This window comes from Tupaia chinensis, unplaced genomic scaffold, assembly GCF_000334495.1.
Source record: "Tupaia chinensis unplaced genomic scaffold, TupChi_1.0 Scaffold000384_1, whole genome shotgun sequence".
Classification (NCBI taxonomy): Eukaryota; Metazoa; Chordata; class Mammalia; order Scandentia; family Tupaiidae; genus Tupaia; species Tupaia belangeri.
Window position 1 is genome coordinate 1,129,102 of NW_006159886.1, and position 27,305 is coordinate 1,156,406.

The 27,305-nt window shown below is 44.9% G+C and overlaps 1 protein-coding gene across 2 annotated transcripts in view; it reads right to left on the reverse strand.

Moving 5' to 3' along the window:
* Positions 1 to 27,305, reverse strand: part of TBC1D14 (TBC1 domain family member 14) — a 127,217-nt gene that overhangs the window by 47,741 nt on the left and 52,171 nt on the right. Inside the window, exon 3 of one of the 2 annotated variants that reach the window (XM_006153644.3) lies at positions 21,767 to 21,887. In XM_006153644.3, the coding sequence (XP_006153706.1) occupies positions 21,767 to 21,887 (121 nt within the window). Of the gene's footprint in view, positions 1 to 5,155; positions 5,277 to 21,766; positions 21,888 to 27,305 lie in introns of those variants that run through there. The other variant, XM_006153647.3, reaches the window with a different exon arrangement.

Here is a 27,305-nt window from a genome sequence, read left to right on the forward strand (position 1 = left end):
AGCTCTCAGACTCTGGATACCCATTTCCACTGCTGTTATGTAACCTGTAATGACCGTCTCACTTATCTTCGTAACATCGTAGTGACCACATCTTACAGACAGGCTAACAGGTTTGCCCAAAAGTCCACAGCCGGCAAGAGACTGGACCTGCGGGGCTCCTTCCACTCTGCCATTCTGAGCAGGCAAGCTCATTTTGAGTATAGTCAAGCACGTATGCAGGTTTAGAGGGAAAAGGCTGAGGCCTACATTGGGTCAGGTTGGCCACTGGGGCCAGTCAGATGTGGGAGCAAACTCAGATCCACCAACCACCAGCTGTGAGCCTGGGCAAGGACTCACGCTGAATTCCTGACCCTTATTTCTACATCTGCGAAGTGAGGAAGAGAACCCACCAGAGACGGCTACTGGCTACTGTAAGGAACGGGCGATGTCCGTGAAGCACTTAGTGCAGGCTTTGCTGTGGAGCAGCTGACTGATAAAGGATGGCCCCTGTTGGTCCACGCCATCACTCTTCCCCAGCAGACCTGCAACAACAGCGTACGGCACATGCTCTAGTGCCAACCAGCGGGAAGCCCTGCAAAGTCTGCAGACAGCACAGATACGGAGAGCAGGGGCACCGGAAAGTAAATGTCTCTTCAGTGATGGCGTCTTACCATGACCAACGGCAAGCACAGGGACGACTGACATTAATGAACCAAGTGCTTATCAAGGGTTTTACACACACTGAGTTACTTAACTCACTTTAACCTTTACAGCAGCCCTCTGGGGCGGCGGGGCCTGCCATTATCCCCAAGCCACAGATGGGAACGTGGTGGCCCAGAGACATCAGTGACTCACCCAGTGGGTAAGTGGAGAAGCTGACCAGAAGCCAAGCATTCCGGTTCTGCTGCCACACTCTCAACACAAAATTCATGGCAACCACTCACAGACAAGAACCGGAAAGAATTTCATCATTCATATTCAGTCTAAATAAAGCTCTCAACAATACAGAAACCCGTACTACAGAATAAAGTGCAGAGTTAGTGAAGACACATGGTCAAATACTTGCTTTAGTCATGTAGAGCACTGCATAATTAAAAAAATAAAGGGCCAACAGATGACACGGTGGTTAAGGCACCAGACCCCATATGGCCAGCCAAGGTTTAAGTCCCAGACCTGGTGACTTGAAAAGCACGCTGGGTGCATGTGCATGTGTGCCTAAAATCCCAGGACGAGAATGGAAGAAAAGGAATTGTGGTGAGGCCATCCCCCATGGGGTGTGACTTCTCACTTTCCTTCTCAGTGCCTCTCTCTGGCGAACACGTATGTCCTATGGCAAAAACCTCAAAAAATAAATCATAAAGAAGGCAAAATACATTTTCTAATAAATAAATAGAACTGGTAAAGGATGCCTGACTTCTCCATACTTGAAATCCTAGGCAAAGCCTTTTCAAAACACTAAGCATTATTTCAGAATCCAAACGGCACTGGACTTGGTCATAGGTCCTACTCCAAGCCTAGTTTTCTCCCATGGCTAGCCGGACGTGTCAACACCCAGCTCACTGTCCAAGCCAGACAAACCAATTTTAGAAATAAACATGGACTATTCACTCTAGGAACCTTAATGGGGGGTAAAAAGCCCTTGGAAAAACATTAGTTGCAAATTATTGACATTAGCATCAGCACGAATGTGGCAAGAACTAACAGAAGCAAACAGTGAATTTTAAGTCCAGTTTTTGACCTTTGACAAATCATCTTGCTTGTTTCTCGGACTCAAGTTTCCTCAGTTATAAACGGTAGCTGTTGTGAAGACCACTGCAAAGGCTAAATGAGATAATATGCCTACCATAGCTGGCTGCCTACTGAGACACTGAGTCCTCCGGGTGTGTCAGGCAAATATCCGTGTGGAACCTGCTTCCATCCAATGTATCATTCCAAAGTTACAACTCTTCACGGGACCAAGCTTGAACTCTGGAGTTTAAATCCACTAACAATGCCCATCACTGCTATGCTCATCAAAAACCCTGTGGGCTAACTGGTAGAACAAATCATCCTGTCAAATGTCTGAGGCAGAGGCCTTCACAGACAGCCCTAGAAGAGATTTAGAACAAGGTTCTTCAAAGTTCTAGTGGCAAATCGGTTTAATTGGTCATGACAGCATTCTTATGTTTTGTTTTGTCTTGTTTTGTTTTAGCAAACCAATAAAAAATATAATAAGAGTGAACAAAGTAGGGGCAGTTTGCTTCAGTCCTATACCTAGACCTTCATCTGTGCCTTGAGATTCAAACTGTCTAACCGAGGGTCATTCCAAAAGAGTCTGCAAGCTGCTAATTTAGAAGCAGAGTAGGTCACAGCCTCCACCCACGTAGCTGGTAATCAGTCATGCTGGGCAAGGCAAGACCACATCAGCAAGGCAGCAGCCAACAGAATGAGCTGCCCCAAGCCGGGATTACGTTGTGGGGTGGTCTGATGGTGAACAAAGGGTTCAGGGGATAAACCAAAAAAAGCAGAGAGCCTGGCTACCTGAGCAGGGCCCTCGGCTTCATGAAGAGTCCATGAGCAAATGAGATTTAGCATGCAGGAGGAAGAGGGAAGACCATGTAGAACAGAGGAAGCTCATTTGTTAAGAGACGCTGTGCAGCCCAGCAGTGTAGGAGACCCTCAGTCCATGACCCTGCAGGGCTCACTCAGGACAGGTAGTAAGATGTAGGCAGAAGGTACAGCAGCAAAGAAAACCATGAGAAATGCCAAGAAGGGAAAGCTACAGGTCATGGGAGGCCACAGGGCAGGATACCTATAGCCAAAAGAAAGAAGAGGAATGAAGAAAAGCAGTGGCTATTTGAATAGACAGCACAGGTGAGAGCTAGTCTCAGGGCTAGAGAGGCTATGAGGAAGAGGCCTCCTGACAGCAGAGCAGTCGCACAGAGCCACCCATCAGCTGGCTTACACATGGGCAAGCATATATGTTAAAGGAAGAATGACACTAAGACAAAGCTGTTGCGCTCTAGATTTGATGGTGTCAACAACAAGCCACCTAGAGTGGATGGGACAGACCCAAAAGATGAAGAGCTAAACTACGCACGGCCAGCAAGCAGAAAGCATGGGATTCAGGGAGCCTGTGAGTTGCACCGAATGGCAGCTTCTGGATTGTATGCATGAGCAGTAAGGTGCTAGTGTCACATGGGATGACACACCTGGGTTAAGTTTAAAACTTGTCAGTTAGGGACCCAGCAGGTGGCGAAATGGTTATGTTGCTGGACTCCCATGTAGCTAACTTCAAGTCTCAGACCCAGCGACTTAAAACTCACGCTGGGTGCAAGTACATGCATGCCCAAGATCCCAAAAGGAGAATGAAGGAGAAGGGACTGTGACATGGCCATTCCCCCTGGGGGTGATTTCTCGCTTTCTGTCTCTCCAGCAAGCACACACACTCTGTACCAAAAATCTCTCTTTAAAAAACAAAACAAAACAAAAAAAACCTTATCAGTTAAAAAAGAAAAAAGTAAAAAGTCTTCCTCAATAAATACTTTTAAGTATTTTAAGAGGGAAAAGAAAAAATTAGGAGTCTCAATATTTGGGGAAAAAAATAAAGTATTCCTAAAAGAAAGACAAGAGGAGTCATCAACGCGACTTACGAAACTGGAAGGCTTCTAAAGTAGATGGCCAATTATGCCAGTAATCTGGAGAGCAGAAGCCCCTGACCTCCTGGAAATCTACCATGACTAGAAGAAGAAAGCATCGTCCGTCAAAATCTACACTCAAGTCTGACTCAACTGTCTGCAGCATTAACCCCAGCCTGATAAAGGAACTGCTGAGGGTGCACCTGGAATAAAGCGACCGGTCCAGGAGGCCCATCCCGTGCAGCGCCGGTGAAAGGCGGACGTGAACAAATGTTAGCCACGGCACGGCACCATCTGCACGGGCTGAGGACCCAGGCAGCCTGAAGGACAGGTGTAAGGGACAGCAGGCCTGGGTGTGAACCCTCACCAACAGCGGTGTGACCTTGAGCATGTTCCTTCATCTCATCAACCTGGCTCCTCATCTGTTAACTGTGAAGATTAAACAGGAATGAATGAGCGAAAGACACGTAGTCATGTAGCCATAGTAAGTACCGGAAAACTGGAAGTGTGATTGTCGTTGCTTCACTACAAAATTACTTTCCGCAATATTTCACTCTAAAAGGAGTCCTCAGTAGATTTGTGGTAAAGACAAAATGAGACTGAAGTGCCTAGAACACTGCAGCTGGCTCCAACTCTGCCATCTGTAACAAGCAATTATCTGACAGAGAGGGGCATCATTTTAGAATCTGGGAGTAGTTTTGTTTTGAAATTCTGAGTAGGGAAGAGTGACCTGTAAGGGTCTTAAAAATGCATGGCCTTAGAAGACAGTCCTGGTGACCAATTCTGGTGACCAGGCTTGACCTCACAATTTAGTAAAGCCCCCGAGAAAACCTTTCATTGAGTTCATTTCTCCTTTTACCAGGAAATCTTGTCCAAGAAAGCATTCTTTAAGTTACTGGGAATGCTGGCATTTGAGGAAGCAGTTCTCGGGAAATCTTTTCTAATTCTCATGTTCCTTACAAGGCACCAAGGACACAAAAGTTGGTGTGTGGACTGGTGAATGAACTGTATTAAAAACTCAGCGGGGCTTAACCGAGCCTGGCTGCTGCTGCACCCTATTTATCTGGCCCCAGAGCACGCAGCGTGCAGTCTCATCCCCGTCATACAAAGGCTTCCCCCGGCTCCGCCGCACAGCCATTCCGGCCTCTAAGAGGGCTGTCTGGCCTGGACTGACCTGGCTTTGAAAACAGGATACAATCGCATTTTGGGTAATAAGAAAGAGCAAGGATGTGCTCTCTCTCTCTCTGTCTCTCACCGTACCCATTAACACCGAACGCTGATAGAAAATCCTGTGGAAACCGACACAAAGAATGCCAGGGAAAAGAAAAGCACATCACCCATGCCCTATGCAAGCTTCAGCTCGTTAGGACAGACTCATGTGATGCATGCACACACGCTCTCGTACACCACCAACCCGTGCAGGAGCATTCCAGGCCGGCCAGCGCTGGGCAATGCCGGGGTACCGCCCCCGCCCCCAATACACACACCCTGGACTCAGCAGACTACGGGCGCATGGGCGGAGGCATCCACCCCGGCCTCAGTCCCTGCAGCCAACTCACCATGAACGCCGGGGGCCTCAAAGGCGCGCGGCCGGCGGCTCCATGCCCTAGCGAGCGGAGGGCCGGCCTCCCTCCCTCCCTCCGCAGACCAAGCGGGGCACCGGGTGGCTCCGCAGACGGCACCGACGGGGCGGGGCTGGGCTGGGCGGCAGTCGGCTCAATCGCGCTCAGATGCAGGGAGCCGATCGGCGCTCTCAGCTTCCCTGCGTCAGGCCTGGTTGGCGTCTGGGCTCCGGCTGGCGGGGAAGACCGGGGATGAGCAAGCTCGGGTAGACCTTGGGCTCCGGGGCTCCGGCCACAGAGTGCACCTGCACCTCTTCCACCCCGGTGCCTCCACGCCTGGCTCAGCCCCTCTGATGCCTGCAAGGTGCGGAGGGTCAGGGTCACCCTCTCTCCAGTGGAAATCAGCGTGTGTCCCAGGGCCACGCGCAGTCCATCAACCACGTCAAGGTCTGGGACACTTAAATGTTCGTCACAAGCCTGGTCAGTTTTGTTTTGTTTTGTAGAGGTTTTCTTCTATAGGGCGTGTGCACTCGCCAGAAAGACAGAGAGACAGAAAGCGAGAAATCACCCCCAGGGGGGTTGGCCACGCCGCAATCCCTTCTCCATTCTCCTCTCGGGATCTTGGGTACACACGCACACGCGCCCAGCTTGAGTTTAAGTCACCAGGCCCGGGAATAGAACCACGATCGGCTACATGGGCATCAGCGACATAGCCACTACGCTAACTGCTGGTCCCAAGTCTGGTCAGTTTAAACGCTCAACGCGAGTCAAGTTATGCTTCAGCGGCGGCACATAGATATCATACTGCAATGCAAATAGCAAAGTTCGGTCTTGTAAGATTACAGAGAGGTTACCAAAGGAAGTACATACAAATAGGAACGGTGGTAACCGCTAGGTAACCGGGTGATGACGAGCAATTTTTTGTCTCTTTTTTTATAGTCTCCCGTGGGACACTGACATCCTATCCTAAGATTAGTTTAAAATGTCAGGGTATACACAAAAAGATACACAGTGGATAGAAATCAGGCCAGTGGGGGCCAGCAGGTGGCGTGGTGGTTAAGGACGCTGGACTCCCACATAGCCAACCACGGTTAGAGTCCTAGACCTGGAGGCTAGCTTTCACACTTTCCCTCTCACCTTCTCACTCTCCCTATTTCTTTCTCTCTCTTTCTCTCTCTCTCTCATTCTCACTCTCTCACTCTCACTCTACCTGTGTCCCTCTCTGGTCAAATTTAAATAAATAAAATAATTGTTAAGGGGAAAAAAAAGTACTCAGGCCAGTGGTTGCTTCTGGGGAAATGACTGGTAAGGGTGACAGAAATGTTATTTTGATATGATTCATCAAAACTAACTTAATATGGGACCGGCAGTTAACGTAATGGCTATGTCGCTGGACTCCCATGTAGTCGACCGCAGTTGTGGCCATCCCCCCTGGGGGGTGATTTCTCGCTTTCTGTGTCTGTCTCTGTCTGGTGAGCGCACGCGCCCTATAGCAAAAACCTCTCCAAAAAAAAAACCAAAAAACTAACTTAATAGTAAGTACACTTCAGCATAGTCTACTGTTTGTAAATTATACCTCAATTTTAAAAATTCTTTGAAATCTATAGGGTCGAAATGACTTAATCTTAGGGCTGAACAAACTCAGTCTAGGCAACGCAAGGCTCGATTAAGCCTCTCGCAAGTCCCCAGCTATGAGTAGAAACCCTCCTCTCCCATCTGGTTTTCTGGAACTTAGAATTACCAAATTGCCAGCAGAAACTTTTTCAGTCAGAAGAAAACTATGCCATTCACCAGAATAAAGTAAAAAAGACAATGACAAGAAATGGCAAGGATGTGGAGAAACTGAAATTCCCAGAAATCCTTAGTAGGGATGTAAAATGGGGCAGCCATTCTGGAAAAGAGTTTGGTAGTTTCTTATATAATTCCACATATATCTACCACACTCCTAGGAACCCACCCAAAAGAAATATGTCCATCCAAAGACTTGCATGCAAATAGTCAAAGCAGTATTATTCTATAATGACCAAATGTCCACCAACTGAGGAATGAGGCAACAGCAACTATCACTACATACTACTGCACGCCTGAACCTCAGAAACATTCTGCTGAAAGAAAGACGCCAGACAAAGCTGCATGATTCCCTTTATAAGAAATTTCTTTAAAAAGCAACTCTCTAGCAAGTAGGCGCGTTCATTGTGCCTGGAGGTAGGAGTAACAGCTGACTACAAACAATCAGGAGGACATTTTGGGGTGATGAAAAATATTCTAGGACATCAGGTGATGGAAATACTCTAAACCTGGGTTGCAACTAGTTATACAACTGTAGACATTTATTAAAAAGTAACGGAGGCCCAGCCGACATGGCTTAATCCATTGCGACTAGAATTCAGTGCTAGAAGCCTAATGGTCACCCAGGGTTTTGGATCCCCAGCCCAACTGACCTGAAATGTACCCAGTGTTCACATTTGATCCTGCAGAGCTGGAGGGCAGAAGGAAAGGGTACCTGACTATCGGGTGGCATCTCTCTCTCTCTGACATTATCACAAATATGATATATTTCTTTTTATTTTTAAAATCAATGGGCATTTACAATGAGCAGATTATATGGTATATTAATGATACCTCAAAAATTTTTTAAGTAACAGGATAAAAGAATAGACTAATGATGGCTAGAAGGATTAGGAAAGGACTTTGTCAAGAAAAAAATATCCAAAATCTGGGTTGGGAGAGTGCCCTATCGAATCATCTCTGGACATTTTTAATATGCCTGCCTAAAGATTATCTAATTCTCTAGAGAACTGTACCTGTGCATAAATATTTATGACTTGTTTAAAGCCCAGATACTGTGAATTTACATATTAACTTGTAGCTTCACATCCAAAAGGTAATACCAAAGATTATTTTTTATTGTCCCCACCACTTATCTGGCAGTCTTATTCCAATTCTTGAGTTTCATGTCTATATGTGTACTTAGTGCATCAAATGCTCTCAGAATCAGTTTTACTATCTTACTGGTCTTTTCAAGATGTTAAATAGATCTTTGAGCCCCATAGCCTAGTGGCTAAGGGAGACGCATCTCACATGGCCAATTGCAAGGTTCAAGTCCTGGTCCTGGCAGCTTGAAAAACACATCAGGCGTATGGGCATGTGTGCCCCAAATCCCAACAGGATCAAGATCATGGCTATTAAAAAAAAAAAAAAAGTAAATGTCATCAGGAAAAGGAAGAATAAAGGGGACATAATGAAGGGCAACACACAAGCCTTTTCTATTCGGAGAATAAAGGGGACTTATATATAACTAAGGGCATACCTAAACCTGATTGGCCCCAAGTTCAAAAAGAAGAGTTTGGCACAACTGAGGAAATTAGAAGACAGTCTGTTATCAGAGGCCATTACAGAATTACTGATACTTCAGTGGGTATGCTAACAGTATTATGGTTCTATAGGAGAATTTCTTTACTCTTAAAAGCTGTATGCAGGGGGACCAGCAGGTGGCGTGGTGGTTAAGGTGCTGGACATTCCCACATAACCAACCACGGTTCGAGTCCTGGACCTGATGGTTTACTTTCGCACTTTCCCTCTCTCTCTTGCTCCCTCTATGTCTCACTCTGATCAAATTAAAAAAAAAAAAAGTGATAATAAGTGAATAAATAAAATTAAGTAATTCTTTTTAAAAAAAGCTGTATGCAGAAGAATTTAGGAATAAAAGGTCATGATAGCTGTAACTTACTTTCATGGTTCAATTTGGAAAAAATAGGAGCACAATAAAGTGAGAGTGGCAAAACATCCCGAATTATTCCATCTAAGTTGGGCGGCTATGCTTGTTCATGAAATTATTCCGTGGACCCTCCTATGGGTTTGAACTTCTTCATCACAGGGGAAGAGACTAGTAAGGCTAGTAATAAATCCTTCAGACCTCTCCCTAAATATTTATCATCAGGACTGGCAGGTGGCATGACGATGGGGCCCTGGACTCCCACATGGCCAACAGTGCTTCGAGTTCCAGACCTGGTGGTTTGCTTTCTCACTTTCCCTCTCTTTCTTTTTAGTCAAATTTAAAAATAATAATAATGAGGGATCAGCAGTTGGTGTAATGGCTATGTCGCTGGACTCCCATGTAGTCCACTGCGGTTTGAGTCCCGGACCCGTTGGCTTAAATTCATGCCAGGCACGTGTGCGTGTGTGCCCAAGATCCTGAGAGGAAAATGGAGGAGAAGGGATTGCAGCGTGGCTATCCCCCCGGGGGGTGATTTCTCTCTTTCTGTCTCCTGTCTCTCTCTGTCTTTCTGGAGAGTGCATGTGCCCTATAACAAAAACCTCTCCAAAAATAATAATAATAAAATTGAATAATTAAAAAAAAACCCTCATTGTCACAAAAATATTACCAGCCCATCTAAATTTCAGCAAGACCTCTGCCATTCTTTCCTCTAGAACCAGGTGCTGTTTTCTCACAGGACTTAATCATAACTTGAAATTACGTGAGCATTTGATTGATATTTATCCCTCTCACTAGACTGTAAATCCTATTAGTATGAGTGAAGGCCTGGGGAAAAAGAAAAAAAAAGCGCATGGCACAGAGGAGGTTCTCAAGCACTTACGGAATCATGTGCCACCACGTGAAACCATCTGTCCTTCCTTGCAACCTTTCTGAGCCAGGAACCAATCATATTCATATATTGCCTTTAGTTACGTGTCCCTTTATTCTCTGAATATAATGGTATGTGTATTGCCTTCCATTGTAGGTCCCCATTGTAAGTGCCCAGCAAGCACTTAAGACCGCTTGGCCCTAGGAATAAAGATGAATGAGATCCCCGACCTTGAGCCATTTAGGGACCAACAGACAATGACTATACTAGACTGTTCTGGTGCTAGGTGCTATGACAGGTTACGATAGAGGGAAACCTATGAGGTTTTGGGAAACTTCAAGAGGCAATGGGCTTATCCTGAGGGGTTAGTGGTGATTTTCTGGAGACAGTATCAGCAGTTGGAATGGGGCTGAACATCAAGAAGTTCAGCTGTTGGTGTCAGAAGCTGGTTCTCTCTCTTCATGCCTCCTCCCAACACCTGGGCCCCAGCCCAATACCTCCTGCCACACACACTTTAAGTTAGCCAACAGGGCAGGGGTAGCAGGTGGTATAGTGGTTAAGGCACTGGATTCCCACACGGTCAACCGCAGTTTGAGTCCTGGACCCGACATTTTGAAACACACTGGAAACATATGCATGCATGCCGAGAATCCTAAGAGAATAGAGAAGAAGGGACTGTGGTATGGCCATCTTCTCGGGCGGGGGGGGGGGGTTGGGGGGGGGAAATTCTCAATGCTATGACAGGTTACGATAGAGGGAAACCTATGAGGTTTTGGGAAACTTCAAGAGGCAATGGGCTTATCCTGAGGGGTTAGTGGTGATTTTCTGGAGACAGTATCAGCAGTTGGAATGGGGCTGAACATCAAGAAGTTCAGCTGTTGGTGTCAGAAGCTGGTTCTCTCTCTTCATGCCTCCTCCCAACACCTGGGCCCCAGCCCAATACCTCCTGCCACACACACTTTAAGTTAGCCAACAGGGCAGGGGTAGCAGGTGGTATAGTGGTTAAGGCACTGGATTCCCACACGGTCAACCGCAGTTTGAGTCCTGGACCCGACATTTTGAAACACACTGGAAACATATGCATGCATGCCGAGAATCCTAAGAGAATAGAGAAGAAGGGACTGTGGTATGGCCATCTTCTCGGGCGGGGGGGGGGGGTTGGGGGGGGGAAATTCTCAATCTCACTTTCTCTCTGTCTGTCCAGCAAGTGCATGCATCCTACAGCAAAAAAAAAAGTTAGCCAGCAGGAGCATACACAGGAATCCACAGATTCATTACGTTATTGGGTTGTTGGGAAAGTTATGACACATTTTTGCATAGAAAAATACATCAGACGACTTAATATGGAAGATATATGTAGTTAGCATGTGTCAAATAAGATATGCTTACCAAAACACATTGCTTATCTTTTCTAACAGGTTGTAACCTGCAAGTTACTCTAACAATAGTTTCTATGTGTATTTTAGAATCGAGTACCTTTTATAAGTATTTTTCCCTCCTTTTTATAAGTGCACAGTGCATGCAATGGGAGAGAGAAGGGGAAGGAAGGACAGGAGACAGAGACAGAGAGAGAACCCTTGATAGTGCCCCATCATGCTGCAGTCCCCTTTCCCCAGTCCTCCAGCTCCTCGGGATCCTGGTATTTATGCCTAATGTGGCTTTCAGGTCAACCCAGGATTCATATGGCTACCAGCACTGCAAGGTGTTAGCGTCATCACTGTGCCAAGGCAGCCAGGACCATTTACAAAGTTGCTCACCTTGCTTTTTAGGGAATATAGTATTTCATTTAGGATTGAACCAACTCCCTGCCAGATATTTCTCCAATTTCTAATCTTCTGTGCTATAGTCAATACCCTTATATGACACTATCTCATCTAAATGCTAATTCATCTGTAGGAGAAATTCCTAGAAGTTGAAAATCCTGGGTCAGAAGAACCCCAATTGCTTGATTCATTCATTCAAAGTATTTTATTATTTTAAAGATTTCGTGTGTTTTCATAAAGGATACTGGTCTGTAGTTTCTTTTGTTGTTGTTTTTGTTGTTGTTGGGGTTTTTCTGGTACTGTATTTATCTGGGTTTGGTATCAGGGTAAGGCTGGCCTCACAATATGTGTCAGGAAGTAGTTCCACCTCTTCTAAAACTGATGTGCTTTTGTTTTTGGCTTACTGCTATAGGGTATGTGCACTCTCTAGAGACTGAGAGAAAGTGAGGAATCACGCCCCCGGAGGGATGGCCATGTAGCAATCCCTTCTCCATTCTCCTCCTGGGATTTTGAGCAGACATACGTACATACATGCTTGGTGTGATTTCAAGCTACCAGGTCCAGGACTTGAACACAGTCAGCCATGTGGGAATCCGGCGCCTTAAGCACCATGCCATCTGCTGGCCCCTAATTTACTTTTTTTGTTTGTTTTTTAATGTTTGATAGAATTTATGAGTGAAGCCGTCTAGGCCTTGAGAAATCTTTTTTGGAAGATTTTAAACTACTGATAAAATTTCCATTTCTTTAGTAATTACAGAACAATTCATCTTGGATGAGTTTTGGTGATTTGTAATTTCCAAGGAGATGGACCATTTCACCTATGAAGGTTTCTTTTATAACCCAAGATATTGTCTGTCTTAGTAAAATGTTCCAAGTGCACTGGGGAAAAAAAGAATATATGTCCTACTATTGTTGGCGGGTTCTGAAAATCTCAGATCCAATTGGTTGATGGTGGTGTTCAGTTCTACACACTGGCTGGCTCTGAGTCCATAGCTCTAGCAGTTATTGTCTGGGAGGAATACTGACTCCAACTCTAAGTGTGGACTTGTCCACTTGTTTCAGGTCTAGCAGCTTTTGCATCATGTATGTCAGAGCTCTGTCATTAGGTGCATGTACATTTAGAATCACAGCTTTGTTACTGCTGGTAATTTGTTCTGAAGTCTACTTTCTGTAATATGAACAGATCTGCCTTGATTTTTAATAATGTTTTCATGGTATATATTTTCCTGTCTTTTATTTTAGTCAACATATATTATAACTGAAGTTCCTTATAAATAACATATACTTGGGTCATTTTTTTTCCCTTTTTTTTTTGCAGTACTCAGACAATCTGAGAAATGGGTATTGAGACACACAATTGTGTGTTCAGATCATTATCTTTTTAAAAATAATTATTTAATTTTATTTATTTATTTTTAATTTGACCAGGGGGAAAGAGAGAGACAGACAGTGAGAAAGCGGGACCAGCAGTTGGTATAATAATGGCTATGTTGCTGGATTCCCATGTAGATGATGACAGTTCAAGTCCCGGACCCAGTAGCTTAAATCTCACACCAGGCACATGTGCATGTGTGCCCAAGATCCCAAGAGAAGAATGGAGAAGAAGAGACTGCAGCATGGCCATCACCCCAGGGGGTGATCTCTCACTTTCTGTCTCTCTGGTGAGCACACATGCCCTATAACAAAAATCTTTCTTGAAACAAACAAACAAACAAACAAAAAGCCAGCCACCAGGTCTGGGACTCAAACCATAGTCGGCCATGTGGGAGTCCAACACCCTTAACCACCACACAACCTGCTGGCCCCAGATCATTTACATTTAATGTAATTATTAATATGTTGAATTTAGGTCTACCGTCTTATTTGTTTGGTAATTTTTTCTTCTTCTATTTCCTCTTTCCTGCTGTGATTTGAATTTCCTTATTTTTTTAGAATTTCATTTTATCTATTATGTTTTTTACTATTTCTTTGTGGTTGGACTAGGGATTACCATATACATATTTAATTTTTATTATGTAATTAGAATCAATATTTTATCACTTAAAGTGGAATATAGAAATTTTACATATTCCCTCCCCCTTTATATTTTAGTTGTCTTATGAATATTATATCTACAAAGACTAAAAACCAGACAACACAATTTTTTTCAAGCATATTTTTAAAGAATTCATTAAGAATGGTCTACTATACTTATCAAGGCCAGCATGTGGTGGTTAAGGGCACTGGACTCCCACATGGCTGACCCCAGTTCGAGTCCCGGATCTAGCACCTTGCTTTCTCTCTAACTTTATTAAAATAAATAAACTTAAATAAAATAATTCTTTTTTAAAAAATGGTCTACTATATTTATCCAGATATTTCCCATTTCTGTTCCCTTTCCTTCCTAATGTTCCAAGTTTCTCTCGAATATAATAACCCTTCTATCTGGACAACTTCCTTTAGTAATTTTTTGAAAGCAGGTCTGCTGGCAACCAATTCTGTTTCTCTTCATTTGACAATGTTTTTGTTATACCTTCATCTCTGAAGAGTAGTTTTGTCAGATACAGAATTCTGGATTGACAGCTTTTTTCAGTACTCTAAATATGTTATTTCACTTCTGTCTAGCCTCCATGGTTTCTGATGGGAAACTCAGTCATTCAAATTGCTGTTCACCCAAAGGTAATTGTTTTGGGGAGTTGTTTGTTGGTTGTTTGTTTGTTTTTCTTTTCTTTTTTGTCTCTGTTTTCAGCAATTTGGCTATAATGTTATGGGCATGGGGTTCTCAGGGTTTGTCCTATTTTGGGTCATTGATGCTTTAATCTGAAGGTTTATGTCTTTTGCCAAATTTGGGATGTCATAGTCTGTCATTATTTATTTCAGCAATTTTTCTGCATCACAGTCTTTCTCCTTTCCTACTGAGATTCCAATGACACAACTGTTAGACTTAACATTGCCCAAGCTGTTCCTAAGGCTTCATTTTTTTAACTTCTTTTTCTCTGTACTATTCAGATTGAATAATTTCTACCGATATATCTTAAAATTCACACACTCTTATCCCTATTCTCTCCATCCTGCGATTAATCTGTCCAGTTAGCTTTTTATTCGAGTTACTGTATTACTATATTACTAAATTTTCACTTAGTGCTACTTATATTTTCCATTTCTTTACTGATCCCTTCTATTGGGTTGTCAGAAAAGTCATGATGTATTTTTTTTCCCTTTATCTTCCTATGCAAAAATGTCACGACTTTTCCAACAATCCAATATCTTTTCATTCCAAGAGTGTTTGCCTTTACTTGTTGGAGCATTTTTATAATGGTCGCTTGAAAATCTTTGTCAGATAATTCCAACATCTTTGTTACCTTGACATTAGTGTTTTTTGATTTTCGAAAGACAATTCAAGTTCTTCATAAGTCAAACAATTTTGAATTCCTTCCTGGACATTTTGAACACTGTGTTAAGAGACTCTAGGTCTTGTCGGACCCTTTTGAAGAAGGCATTTTTATCTTAGTAAGGAACTGGCCCAGTTGGATTCCAGAAACACATTCCAGCCAGGCTTCTGTGAGTTGATTCCAAAGTCAGCTGAGTTTTCAAAGCCTCTGCAGTACTTGTTGCATGTGGCACCACCCAGTGGCCAGTATGGAGTTCGTGGGGTGGTCTATCCCAAAGTTCAGTTCTCAGAGTCCACATATACCCAAAATTTGGCAAGAAATCCAGACATTTCCAGCACCTTAAAAGGTTTCTTTTCTGAGCCTTCCTCTCTACAGTATCCCCAGTTCTTTCTAGTTCTCTAGTCACAAACCTCCCGACTATGTCCACAACAGGGAGAGGCACTGAGAGAGAGAATAAGCATCAGAGGTCTGCCCCACCTTCTTGAGAACAAAGCCCTTCTAGTCAGTTCCCCTTTCAGAGAGTTTTAGGCTCCTGCTGGCTCCTGATGAGCTACCATGAGAACACCTGAGGGCTGGAGTATAAGAGAAGAGAAAAGAAAGGAGTTTCTGCACTCTGAGTGTTAGAGACCTGCTCCTCAAACTAGAACTACTCCATCTCTCTCTCCTTCCAGGACTTTGGCACACACCCGCACACACAGCTCTCAACGTGTTTCTCAAGCCGTGGGGTCCAGGACCCAAAGAGCACGGTCGGCCGGCCGTATGGGGGATCCAGCTGCCTTAGCCACTGGGCCCCAGGCTGGCCCTCTGTTCATATTATCATCATTTCCGACCTTAAAGCCCTGCAGGGTCTGGCTTAGAGAATATCAGAGGGGAAAAACTAGCCAACTCAGTGGTCCTTAGAATTCTGGTCTTGCTCAGCCTACCTGCTACTGTTTACCTTGCAGAACCACACAGCTGCTGCACACTTTCTGCTCAGGTGTCACGGCTGCATTCACTGGGAGACACAGCTGATCTGGGTTTACCCCATCTTTCCCAGAACTGGAACCTCCTCTATTTATTTCTGTGAGCTTGGAAAATGGCAGAGGGAGGATAAAAGGTGGTTTTGTTTAGAATGTGCATGTAGGCTTACAGTCGGTTACTTCCACTGACCACCCAGATCTAACCTTTCCCACAATTTGTGATGTTCTGTAATTTTCTGATCATCCAGACTTCTCAGAACCCAGAGTAAGGAGGGTGAGTATCACTTTAAGCTGTTCTTGATTTGCCTTCTTCTGGATTTCTCTCTTCTATGATTCTTTGCTCTAGCCAAGAGCTGACCTAACATTCCAGGAGGGCATTTAAGATATTTCCAGTTATACAAACCCAAACACAACAGGCCGTGTACTCTTTGCTTGAATGACAGTTTTTAATCCAGGACACTGTGGAGTCTGTAAGCGCGTCATTTCATGAAGCTATTATTGCCACCACAATCAGAAGCTGCCTCAGACCCCAACCAGGACTTATACCTTCTGCTCAATCTCATTTCCCAACACTAAAGCCAATTCCTCAAGCTCGTATAATAGTGTTATGTCTAAACGATTTATAAATTCCTTTCTAAAGCATCCCCAGATGTTTGTTTTTTTTTTTTTCTTTTTTTTGGAGAGGTTTTTTTTTTTTTTTTGCTATAGGGCGCGTGCGCTCGCCAGACAGACAGAGACATAGAGACAGAAAGCGAGAAATCACCCCCCAGGGGGGGATGGTCACGCCGCAATCCCTTCTCCTCCATTCTCCTCTCGGGATCTTGGGCACGCACGCACATGCGCCCGGTGTGAGTTTTAAGCCACCGGGTCCGGGACGCAAACCGCGGTCGACTACGTGGGAGTCCAGCGACATAGCCATTACGCTAACTGCTGGTTCCCAGCATCCCCGGATGTTTTCATCCCTAAGTCTCTGCTCAAATTATAAAGTTTCAAATTTACTTTTTAAAGGTCTCTTATCTAGCTGCTAAAGCATGAAGTTCAGGGTGTAAGACCCAACTGGAGACCAGCATGGGAGTGGTCAATGTAGGCTTAGCCGCTAAAGCCTTAGTCCAGCCAAGACGCCCCAGAGAGTGAGCGACTGTACACATGGATGTGCTGAAAGGCACTCTATCATTGAGAGGGTTGGGAAGATAAGAGAAACAGCAAAGGAAACTCCAGCGGAGGAAGAGTAGGTGGCCCAGACACAGGGATGAGGCCTCTTAAGGAGTAGGGGTGAGGTCAGCTGAGGCCAAACTGCTGACGGGTCAATGAAGACAAAGGCTAAAGAATAACCATCACATTTGGCAAGTGGCAGTCACCTGAAAAAACTTATTTCAGAGAAATGTGCTGCTGGGACTAACACTGTATGATCACTACACCCTGGACTCTTCCTTACACATATCACAACTGCACTCTTTATTTACAGAGCTGTTTATATCTGTCTTTCCTCGGTCCATAGTAAACTGCAGAGAAGGCAAGGTTCAGGTCTGTCTTGCTCTTCATTGTAATCCCCGGGCAGATCTCTTCAGTGGCTTGAATTTGTGGAAAGAATGAAAGGACCGTGGAATCCAAGGAAGAAGGTTCCCCTTTATCACAAGGCAAAGGACTGTGCTTCCAAGGCAGTTTCACCATCCACACCAAGCTAGCCAGGACCCCAGTCCATACAAACCCACCATGAAAATATCCCAAGGCAGCTCTCTTCAAGTAGTCTCCCAGGGCCAGCAAGTGGTGTGGTGGTTAAGACGCTGGGCCCCCCACATGGATGACCACAGTGCAAGTCCTGGACCTGACAACTTGCTTTCTCACTTTTCCCTCTCTGTGTCTCTCTCTGGCGAGTGCATGCCCTGTAACAATTTTTTTTTAAATAGTAATAATGATGATGAATAAAATAAATAATTATTTTTTAAAAATATGTAGTCCTCCCATCAGTATCCTCAAAGACTTCTCTGGCTCACTAGCAATTACTGAAAGTTATATAGCAGTGTGCTTTAGGCCCTTTATTTAACCTGCTACAGCAAAGATGGCTGTTTCCTTCCCAATTTCTGATACTCCCTCTTGCAAAGCCATGGTTCTTAAATTTTAGAGTACGTTGGAATTACCTGTACCATTCGTTACAGCACACTTGTTGGGCCCCGGCTCCCACCTAGTTTCAATGTGTCTGAAGTGAGACTGAGGATGTATAGCTCTAATGAATGCCCAGGTGACGACAACAAAGTAAGTAGTCCGGAGACGACACTTTGCAAACCACTATTTTAGCGCGATTCTCCTATCCTTGGTCATCTTTGTTTCTTCTATTAAGAAATCTTCTCAGGCCAGCTGGTGGCATGATGGTTAAGGTGGCTAGATTCCATATGGCCAACCAAGCAGCTCCAGTCCTGGACCCAGCAGCATGAAACATACACTGGACACATATGGTGCATGCCCAAAATTCTGAAAGAATGGAGGAGGGGGACTGCAGCATGGCCATTCCCCATACGGGGTGATTCTCCTTCCTTCCTCCCTCCCTCCCTGCCCTCTGGCAAGCACATGAGCCCTATAGCAAAAACTTAAAAAAAAAAAAAGAACTGTGAAGTCATAATATAAGCTGATGGAAAATATGGCTTGATTTTCAAAATTCTTATGAAATTTGAAAAGATAACTGAAGGTAACATTTCATCATTTCCCAAAAAAAACCAGCATATCGGAGAACCATAAGCCAAGAGAATGTGCCCAGTTAGAATGAAGTCAGATGTCCCCCAAGGAGTCCTGGGCACACAACACGCAGCACCAACACCACAAACTGGGCCGACTCACTAACTAGAAGTCAGGATAGCCACTCCGTGAGCACTGACACTGGGCCACACACGTGCTAAACCTTGTGTAAAATATGTCACAAAACTATCTCTTACAGAGTGACACCTACTGAGAGGTATCATTCTGCCCACTTAGCAGATGAGGAAACCAAGAAGAAATAATTGGTCCAAGTTCATACAGGCAAGAGGAGATGAGGCCAGAAATCAAAGCCAAGTCTGCAAGAGTCCAGAGCTCTCGACTGGGTGCAAGGCTGTCTACACAGCTCAACCCAGGCTTCCTGAGGCCGGACAGCCCACAGGCTTTTGTGCTCCTGGCCTCAGCATGGTACAGGAAGTATTGGACAAGCATGTGAAGAAGTCTACTGAAGGGCACAGGATCCTTTCCTCCTATTTCCGATGGTTCAAGGTAGATTTGTCATCAGAAAGGAACGATGATCCCAGCAAACTCTGCTAGCACTTACTGCATTCAGCACTGTTCTAAGCACATGTATTTTCCCTTTAATCCTCAACACCTCTGGAGGTAGGTATTATTATTCTCCAAATTCTACAGATGAGGAAAATGAGGCTCAGAAAGGCTAAGCAACTTGTACACAGCCAAACTGTGGCAGAGCTGGGACACAAACATAGGCAGTATGACTCCAAAGTCCATGTTCTTAAATCACCACGTGATGCTGCTCTTCTCATTTAAAAAACATTCTTAAGAGAGAAGGAAAAGGAATTAAGAGTTTCCTAAACACCTTATTTATGCATTAGCTCTAGCTGGAATTACTGTTGCCATCTTGGAGACAAGCCTCAGGGCCCTAGCACCTACCTCGCTGAAGTGGGGGCTGTGTGCACTGACACCTGTGACAGCAGCCAGCTCAAGCTGGTGCCCAGAAGCCTCCCCGCAGTAGCAGGTCCCTGAATCCCTTTCAGGCTTTGCCAACTGAGGCCAAGCGATGAGAGATGAGAGGGCCAGACACACAAAGCACAAGCAAGCAGATCATGGCCAGGACTGTATGACTCAGGAAGGTACAATTACATGCTTTATTATTGATGATCAAGCCAGGTGGTTCTCCTGCTTGCCATATTGTGTTTCCACATAATAAGCGAGCCTAGTCATTTCAGTTCACCACACACACACACACACACACACACACACACACACACACACATCCTTTAAGGTCAAGAACATAATCCACATTCAACTTAAAAAAATAGGGTAGTAAAAAGACAAATTCAAACATGAAACAAGTGACATTAAGAGCCATGGGGAAAAAAAATCTATGTAGCAAAATTGTTTTTAAAGTGTAGATTTCTTTAAAAACTTTATAACAGCATGGGTACTTAAGTTTTCTTAGAAATTTATAGCTGAGCTTTGCCTACAAACTCATCACATTTTAATTGTATGCTGTTTTAATAAGCCTACACACATTAAGTGATTCAAACTCACCATTTAACCACCTACAACAATGAATTCTAACGCTGATTAACTCAGTGAGTCTCCCAGGTCCAGACAATTACTGTAGGGAATGTCACAGGACATCCAAAACAAATTTAATTTGCTAAGGCACAAAAAATGCACTCTGTGGAAACCCACCCTGTAGCCCAGGCTTCAGCACCATGCTCACAGCCTCACCCCCACACATGGCACCCCACACCTGATGAGGTACTGGACAATCTATCAGTCCTGTTTGCACAGTACCCAAAGGGGCCATACAGTGCCCTGTACCCAACAAAGCCCACAGCCCTGGGCCAGACCCCACCTTCTATCACCTGAACCAGTCCAAGGGCCATGCTTTTGCCAGGATCTCATCACTTTCTACAGAGGGAAACCCTCAGAGGCTTTGAAAAGCCTTCAGGTTAGGACCACACACACCAAACAGGCCCTGTGAACAGCATCCTCTTGCTGTTCCCCGCGGTTAACCTCCAGGGCTCACACTGCACACTGTCCTTTGGCCCATATTGTCCCCACTACCTGCTAGCTGACTGCTTGGGGTCATGTTCCGACTCACTGGCTGCACGACTCTGCACAAGTTACTATGTCTTTGTGTCTCAGTGCTTCTTCAGAAAACTGAGGATGGAAATGGTATCTCTCTCACAAGGCTGCTCCAAGTTTTAAATGAACTAGAGCTGTAAGTGCTGAGTCACTTAAAATGAGCACATAATCATCACACAGTACATGAGCCCCATAACAATGAACTCTGACAAACCGTTGAACTCAATGGTCTGCGTCGCCCTCCTCACACCTGTGGTACTCCTTAGGCGCACATCCTGGAATCAGGGGTGCTCTGGAGCCCTTTCTCCTACTCTAGTGCCAAGCATAAGACCTAGCACTTAGTAGGCTCAAAAGTGTTTACTGAACAGTTGTCAATGAATATAAAATTCATACTGGAGCAATAAGGCTGCTGGGGCAATGTCACAGCACTGGGCAAACAGCAGGGTGACAGGATGCCAAGATGGCTGGGACTCGCGTCTAGGAGAAACTGCAGGTAGGAACAATATGGGCTGCCTAGGCCTCAGGCTTGCTGAGTCCATGCACAAGCCCCCTCCTTGCAATGATGAGCACATGTCTCCAGCTACTGGCACTAACCCCATGAAGGACCAAGGAGCAGGGCAGCCCAGTGGTGACAACACTATAGGCCTGACCTGACCCTGAACCCACCCTAGCCCATATGTTGGCAACTTTGAAGTGAGCAAGAGGTGAGGGTCCTGCTGGAGCCTGGGTTAATGAGGGACCTAGTCCTCCTGTCCCAGAGTAGCACTGGAAGGACTTAAGCTCCAAGAAACCAGTGGAACCCAAGAAACCCAGGGAAGAATGCTTTAATATCAATTAATAAAAATTTGTGACTATTTATGAAAAGATTAATTAAATTGAGTTATAACTATCGACAGCCCATCTCTGTCAACTGAACTTTCCTATGTGCACCATACAAGCTATAATGAAAAAGGTTAAATTCATCCACATTTCGAATATGGACCTAAATTTTAGGGACTCGGAACACAGTAAGACAGGATTTTCAGATTTCAGAGCTCAATAATGGTCATTTATACACAGTTCATAAACATGCTTACACACAGAATAGCGTGTTTCTGTGTTACCGTAACATCTCGTATACCTTTTGTATCTTCTTTGAATCTTTCTGAGCACTCTCTCGCAGTGGAACTTTTCCAAATAACTTCCATCCCAAGTCATTTTGTTTGTCAAGTCTTGAATTTTGTTTTCTAGCAAGCAAATTCCTATAGAGAGAAAATAAAAGGGTTAGAGAATTTCTGGGTATTTAAAGAAATGCTAGGACAGCTGACTCACTCCAATCAAACCAAGTCAACTTTTCTTTGAGAGAGACAATGTGATGAACCACATACTTTCAATCTTTCAGACTTGATTTTCAAACACACACAGAATTATGCAAGAGAAAGACCTTAAACCAGAAATAAACTTTTGGCTATTTAACTGCAACATGTATAAATTCCATAATTTAGAGTAAAGAAATGGGTTATATCATAACAACGTGTATCCGAAAAATGAGCCGTGAAGTCAGACTAAACTGAATTGAAACCCTGGCTCAACCATTCACTAGCTGTGTGACGACTCTGGATCAACCTCTGTGAGCCATTTCCTATGTTTTTATTTTCTTAAAAAAAAATTTTTTTTTTTTAAAGAGAGATTTTTGCTACAGGACACATGTAGACAGAAAGCAAGAAATCACCTCCCAGGGAAATGGCCACACTTTATTCTTTTATTCTCTTCTCGGGATTTGGGGCATGCACACACATGCGCCAGCATGAGTTTAAATCACCAGGTTTGGGACTCAAACCACAACAGAGTACGTAGGAGTCCAGCAATGTAACTATTCTGCCATCTGCTGGTTCCAGCCGTTTCCTATGTTTAACGAAGGGAAACCACCCCTTGCTCCACAAGGTTGTTGTACTAATTAAAATTTCAGGTAGTTAATCAGTGTTTAGTAATAACAGCTAAGACCAGACCCCACTATGGATGCCAACATTGGTACATACTCTAGCTTAAATTATCTACAAGGAAAATCTGAATTCTCTATTTATAGTCTTCAAGTATTATAAGAAGAAAGTCATTCATGAGATAGTCACAAGGTCTTCTCTCGCAAGAACATGTAAACAAGAGTTCCAAATAACATAAATAAAATCCCCACTGGTCATGTAAAGTAAACTATGTTTTGGAATACACTGTATTGGTGCTGTTCATGAAAAAGTTTCTAGGGCTCCTTAGGAAGTACGAGATGACCCTGGTGGCACAACACTGTGCTAGAAAGCACAGAAAGAAATGTGCGGACATGTCCAATGGGCATAGTAGCCAGCTTGAAAGGGAGCCCACGGGCTAAATCTGGAATGATTTAATCATAACATAAATAATAAGAACAATGGATTATAACCCACTGAATAAAACAGAAATCCAGCCCACATGGATGAAAATAACAAACATATAACTAGAGAAGGAGGAAAGCTCTTAGAACGCCACAAGGTAACTACAGCAAGACTAACAGAGTTAGGAAATATCAATAGATGCTTAAAATAGTGGGCAAAAGTTAGATGAGGAATAAGTTTGGTTTTTTTTTGTTTTTTGTTTGTTTTTTTTTTTAGTATGAGAGAGAGAGATCACACACAGAGGGTGGAAGGGGAAGATACAGCGGGGAAGAGAGGTATTTTTGACAGGGTCTCGCAGTTCCAGTCCTCTGCTCTGGCCTCCCAGTTAGCTAGGAAAACAGGAACTAGCCCATTCGAACTGGTTCAAGAGCTAGACGTAGGCCTCCACGAGACTCCAGCCTCGTATAGCAGTGTCCTGCAACCACTGCAGCCAGGTCAGAATAAGAGTCCTACTCTATTCTAATTATTACAAAGCTAACTTTACACTGGAGAAACTGGGGAATGCCATCCTAGCCAACCCATCAAAGCCAACGTCAGGACAGACAACACAGGCCATCTGACGCACCGAGAACTTGTGTCAACAATGGCATTGGTGCCCAAGCAAGCACCACCTGAATCTGTGGTGAGGAAAAGCAGACACATCCAAAACGAAAGACACATGTAAAGTCCAAGAGGTGGCGTGGAGGTTAAGGTGCTGAATCCCACATGGCAGATTCTGCAGTTGCAGTCCTAGACCCAGTGGCCTGAAAATCATGCCAAGCACATGTGTGTGTGCACCCTAAATCCCAAAGAGAGTGGAAGGGAAGAGACTGTGGTATGGTCTTTCCCCCGAGGGTGATTTCTCACTCTCTCTCTGATTCTGTCTCTCAAGCAAGCGCACGCATCCTATGGCAAAAATCAAAAACAAAAAATTAAAAGTAGAAAGACAACTTATAAAATAATGAATCTAACTTTTTTTTCCCCTTTAGAGAACACATGCTTGCCAGAGACAGACAGGCCGAGAAAAGGAGAAAGCATCCCCTCAGGGAACAGTCACGGTACAATCCCTTCTCTTCCATTTCTCCCTCCTTTCAGGATTTTCGACACATTAGTACACACGCCCCACATGTTTCTCAAGTTGCTGGGTCCAGGATTTGAACCACGAGGTCCATGTGGGACCTGGCTGCCTTTCCCACCAGGCCATAGAGCTGGCCCAGCTCTATACTCTTTAAAAACGCCATGTCACAAAAGGCTGAGGAATTGTTCCAGATTAAAAGGAGACTAAAGAGACATGGCAGATGCAGTGCGTGATCCCGTACTACATCTATATCCCAGACCACGGAAACTTTTAAAAGGCTATCGGGCTGAGGGGCCAGGAGTTAGTGCGGCAGCGAAACAGCATTCGGCCACACTGACCCCTAGGAAGGTCCCAAGCTCACATGCGGAAACCACTGCGCGTGAGCGTGCCCATCATCTGGGGCTGGGGGTGGATCGCAGCATGAAAACCCTGCTAGGGGTTTCTCTCTCTCTCTCTCTCTCTAATTATAGCCTGGATTTGAAAACAGCATTGGATTCATGTTAAATTTCCTGATTTTGATAACTGTACTGTAGTTCTCTAAGAGAATGTCCTTGTTCTTAGGAAATATACTGATAAACCTTCCGCTGCTCTCTTAACCACTCAGGGAAAACAATGCACACATGAGGGGAGACAGCAAAATGTAAACAGTTGGTAAATCTGGGTAAAGGATATTTGGGAGTCTCTTGGATGTTTTTGTTTCTATTTTGCAACTTTTCAATGAGTTTGAAATGACATCAAAATAGTTACAGAAAATTTCAAAAAAGAAAACAAATGGTTTCACCATGTTCTTCCTTTTATTCCTGTTGTGGTTTTCATGGAATCCATTTCAGAAACAGTTTCATAGCCCAAGGCAATTTCTGTTTACCTTTATAAGAAAATACCTGGAGCTGTCTCCGATCAGACCCATTTAACATCTAACATTTCATCAGCAGTGAAGGACTTAGGCGATTAAAGCCAGCTTAAAACCTTCAGCACCTAGAAAATACTAAGAACCTGGTCATCCGGAACTTGAGTTCACCGACTTTTGCAAGAGGGGAGTTGCCTCTCTCTGGGAAGGGACGTCAGGTGGGGAACAACACACACAGGAAGGAGAAGCCTGGAGAACGGAGCTAAAGAGGGTCTAAGGAATGGGTCAGAGAACTGCACAGAAGCGACTGGGCGGGGGGGACAGGTAAAAAGAAGTCGGGGCAACTTGCTCCCAGATTTGTGACATAGGAGCTGAATACAAAAGACCATGCCAGCAGGAGGACAGAGCAGAAACCGTGGTTTCTCAGGCCTCTGTGCAAGCGGGCAGTACAGATAAAACCTAACGTTATCAGACATCAAAGTTGTGGCTCCGGGTGACGGCTGGAGTTGCATGAGAGGCCGAGGTTCAGTACCAGCCCAATCCGAAGTGGACAGTCACAGGGGGGCACCTGTAGTCCTAGCTAACTGGGAGTCCCGGACAGGAAGGACCGCGAGGCAGTGAGACACAGTCAAACACCACCATTCTTGGTTTGGCCATGGTGGGGTGTGCTGCTAAGACACTGCTCTGCAGGCTGGGACCACGTGGGAGGCCTGGATCGGATTCCCAGTTCAACCTAAAGGCTGGGTGAGGTGGCATACACCCGTAATACCAGAGACTTGGGGGCTGAAGCAAGAGGACTGCAAGCTCAAGGTGGGCCTGGGCCATACAGCAAGACCCTGTCTAAAAAAATTAGGCATGGTGACGCACACCTGTAGTCACAGCCGGGAAGCTGAGGCAAGAGAATCACGACATAGTGAGTCCTTGTCTAAAAGATAAATAGTATTTTTTGTTTTGTTCTAGGTTTTTGCCATAGGGTATGTGCACTCGACAGAAAGAGGAAAAGAGAAATCACCCCCTCCGGGGGGGCTGAAGGGTGGCCACACTACAATCCCTTCTCCTCTCAGAATTTTGGTCATGCATGCATACACACCTGGAGTAATTTTTAAGTCCATGGGTCTGGCACTCAAACTGTGGTTGACCATGTAGGAGTCCAGTACCCTAACCATCAAATGCCACCTGCTGGTCCCCAATAAAAAGTTTTTAAATACCCATATCTCTCTCTCTTCCTCCTGCAAGTTCTTGCTCTCTCATTCTCATAAGGAGAAAAATAAAAGTTACATGATTATTTTTAGCATAAGAGTGTAAGTTAATATGATAGGCCATTACTGGAAAGGCTCATAAAAAGCACCTTGGAGCACCTTGTACTTTTTTTTGGAGGGGGGTCAGATAAGAGGTAAGACCCCCCCCCCAAACAAGTCACTACCAGTAAAAAGGTGCTGCACGCCAAGGCTGTGAGCAGTCATCTGAAGCCATGGCACGGAGCCTGCGGAAGCCAAGGTGGAGTCGACAGCCTGCATCAGCTCCTCACCTGGTCAAACCCTGCCAGGCCAGGTGCAGGGAGGACGCAGACGCAGGACAGAACCCAGGCTATACCGAGCCCATTCCCTCTAACTCTTGACTTTCCAGGCCTTGACTGCCTTTGCTGACTTCCCCGTAGGGATCTAGGAGCAGCCCTCTGAAACCCTGCAGGAAAGCTACATGTGGTGCCCGAGTCTTCTGAGTCCAGCAATGTCTCAACTGTCCCTTCTCAGGCTGCGTAACCCAGTAACTTAGCTCACACTCAAAAGAGAGAGTGCGAGGGCCACAACCACCCTCTCCGACCGACACTCATGACGGGACAGAACACTGAGCTGCTGGATTCAGGCTACCTCCTTTCACCATTTCAGACTGGCCTTCCCCATTTGAACATTACAGGTCCTCACACTTGGTCTTGGGGTTATTCTGAAAGTCTTCCTGAGCAGCTGTTCACAGAGCACCGCAGCTTTTTCTGTGCCCACGGGACGGACTCTGTCCCTTCCTCTCCTCATGTCTTCTCCTTGAGGTGGGATTGCCCAGAAAGCAGAGCAAAGTCACCCCTGCAGCCCCAGAATCTACCCAGTGTGCAGCAGGTGTTGGCAAATGGAGCAGCCAGCAGGTGTGTTAGCAAAGGAGACAAGTGCACTCGGGCTCCAGGGGAGGAGAGCGTACCCTGAGACAGAACTCGGCAGAGCTCACCTCAGAGCAGGGGCGAGAGTCCCCTGAAAAGCAGCAGCAGTGAAAGGTGGAGGCTGGAAGAGGCAGGGGCCAGGAGTAGCAGAACACCACAGCCTTCCTGGGGGACGCAGGAAGCTAGCACAGCCATGGGGTGAGTGCT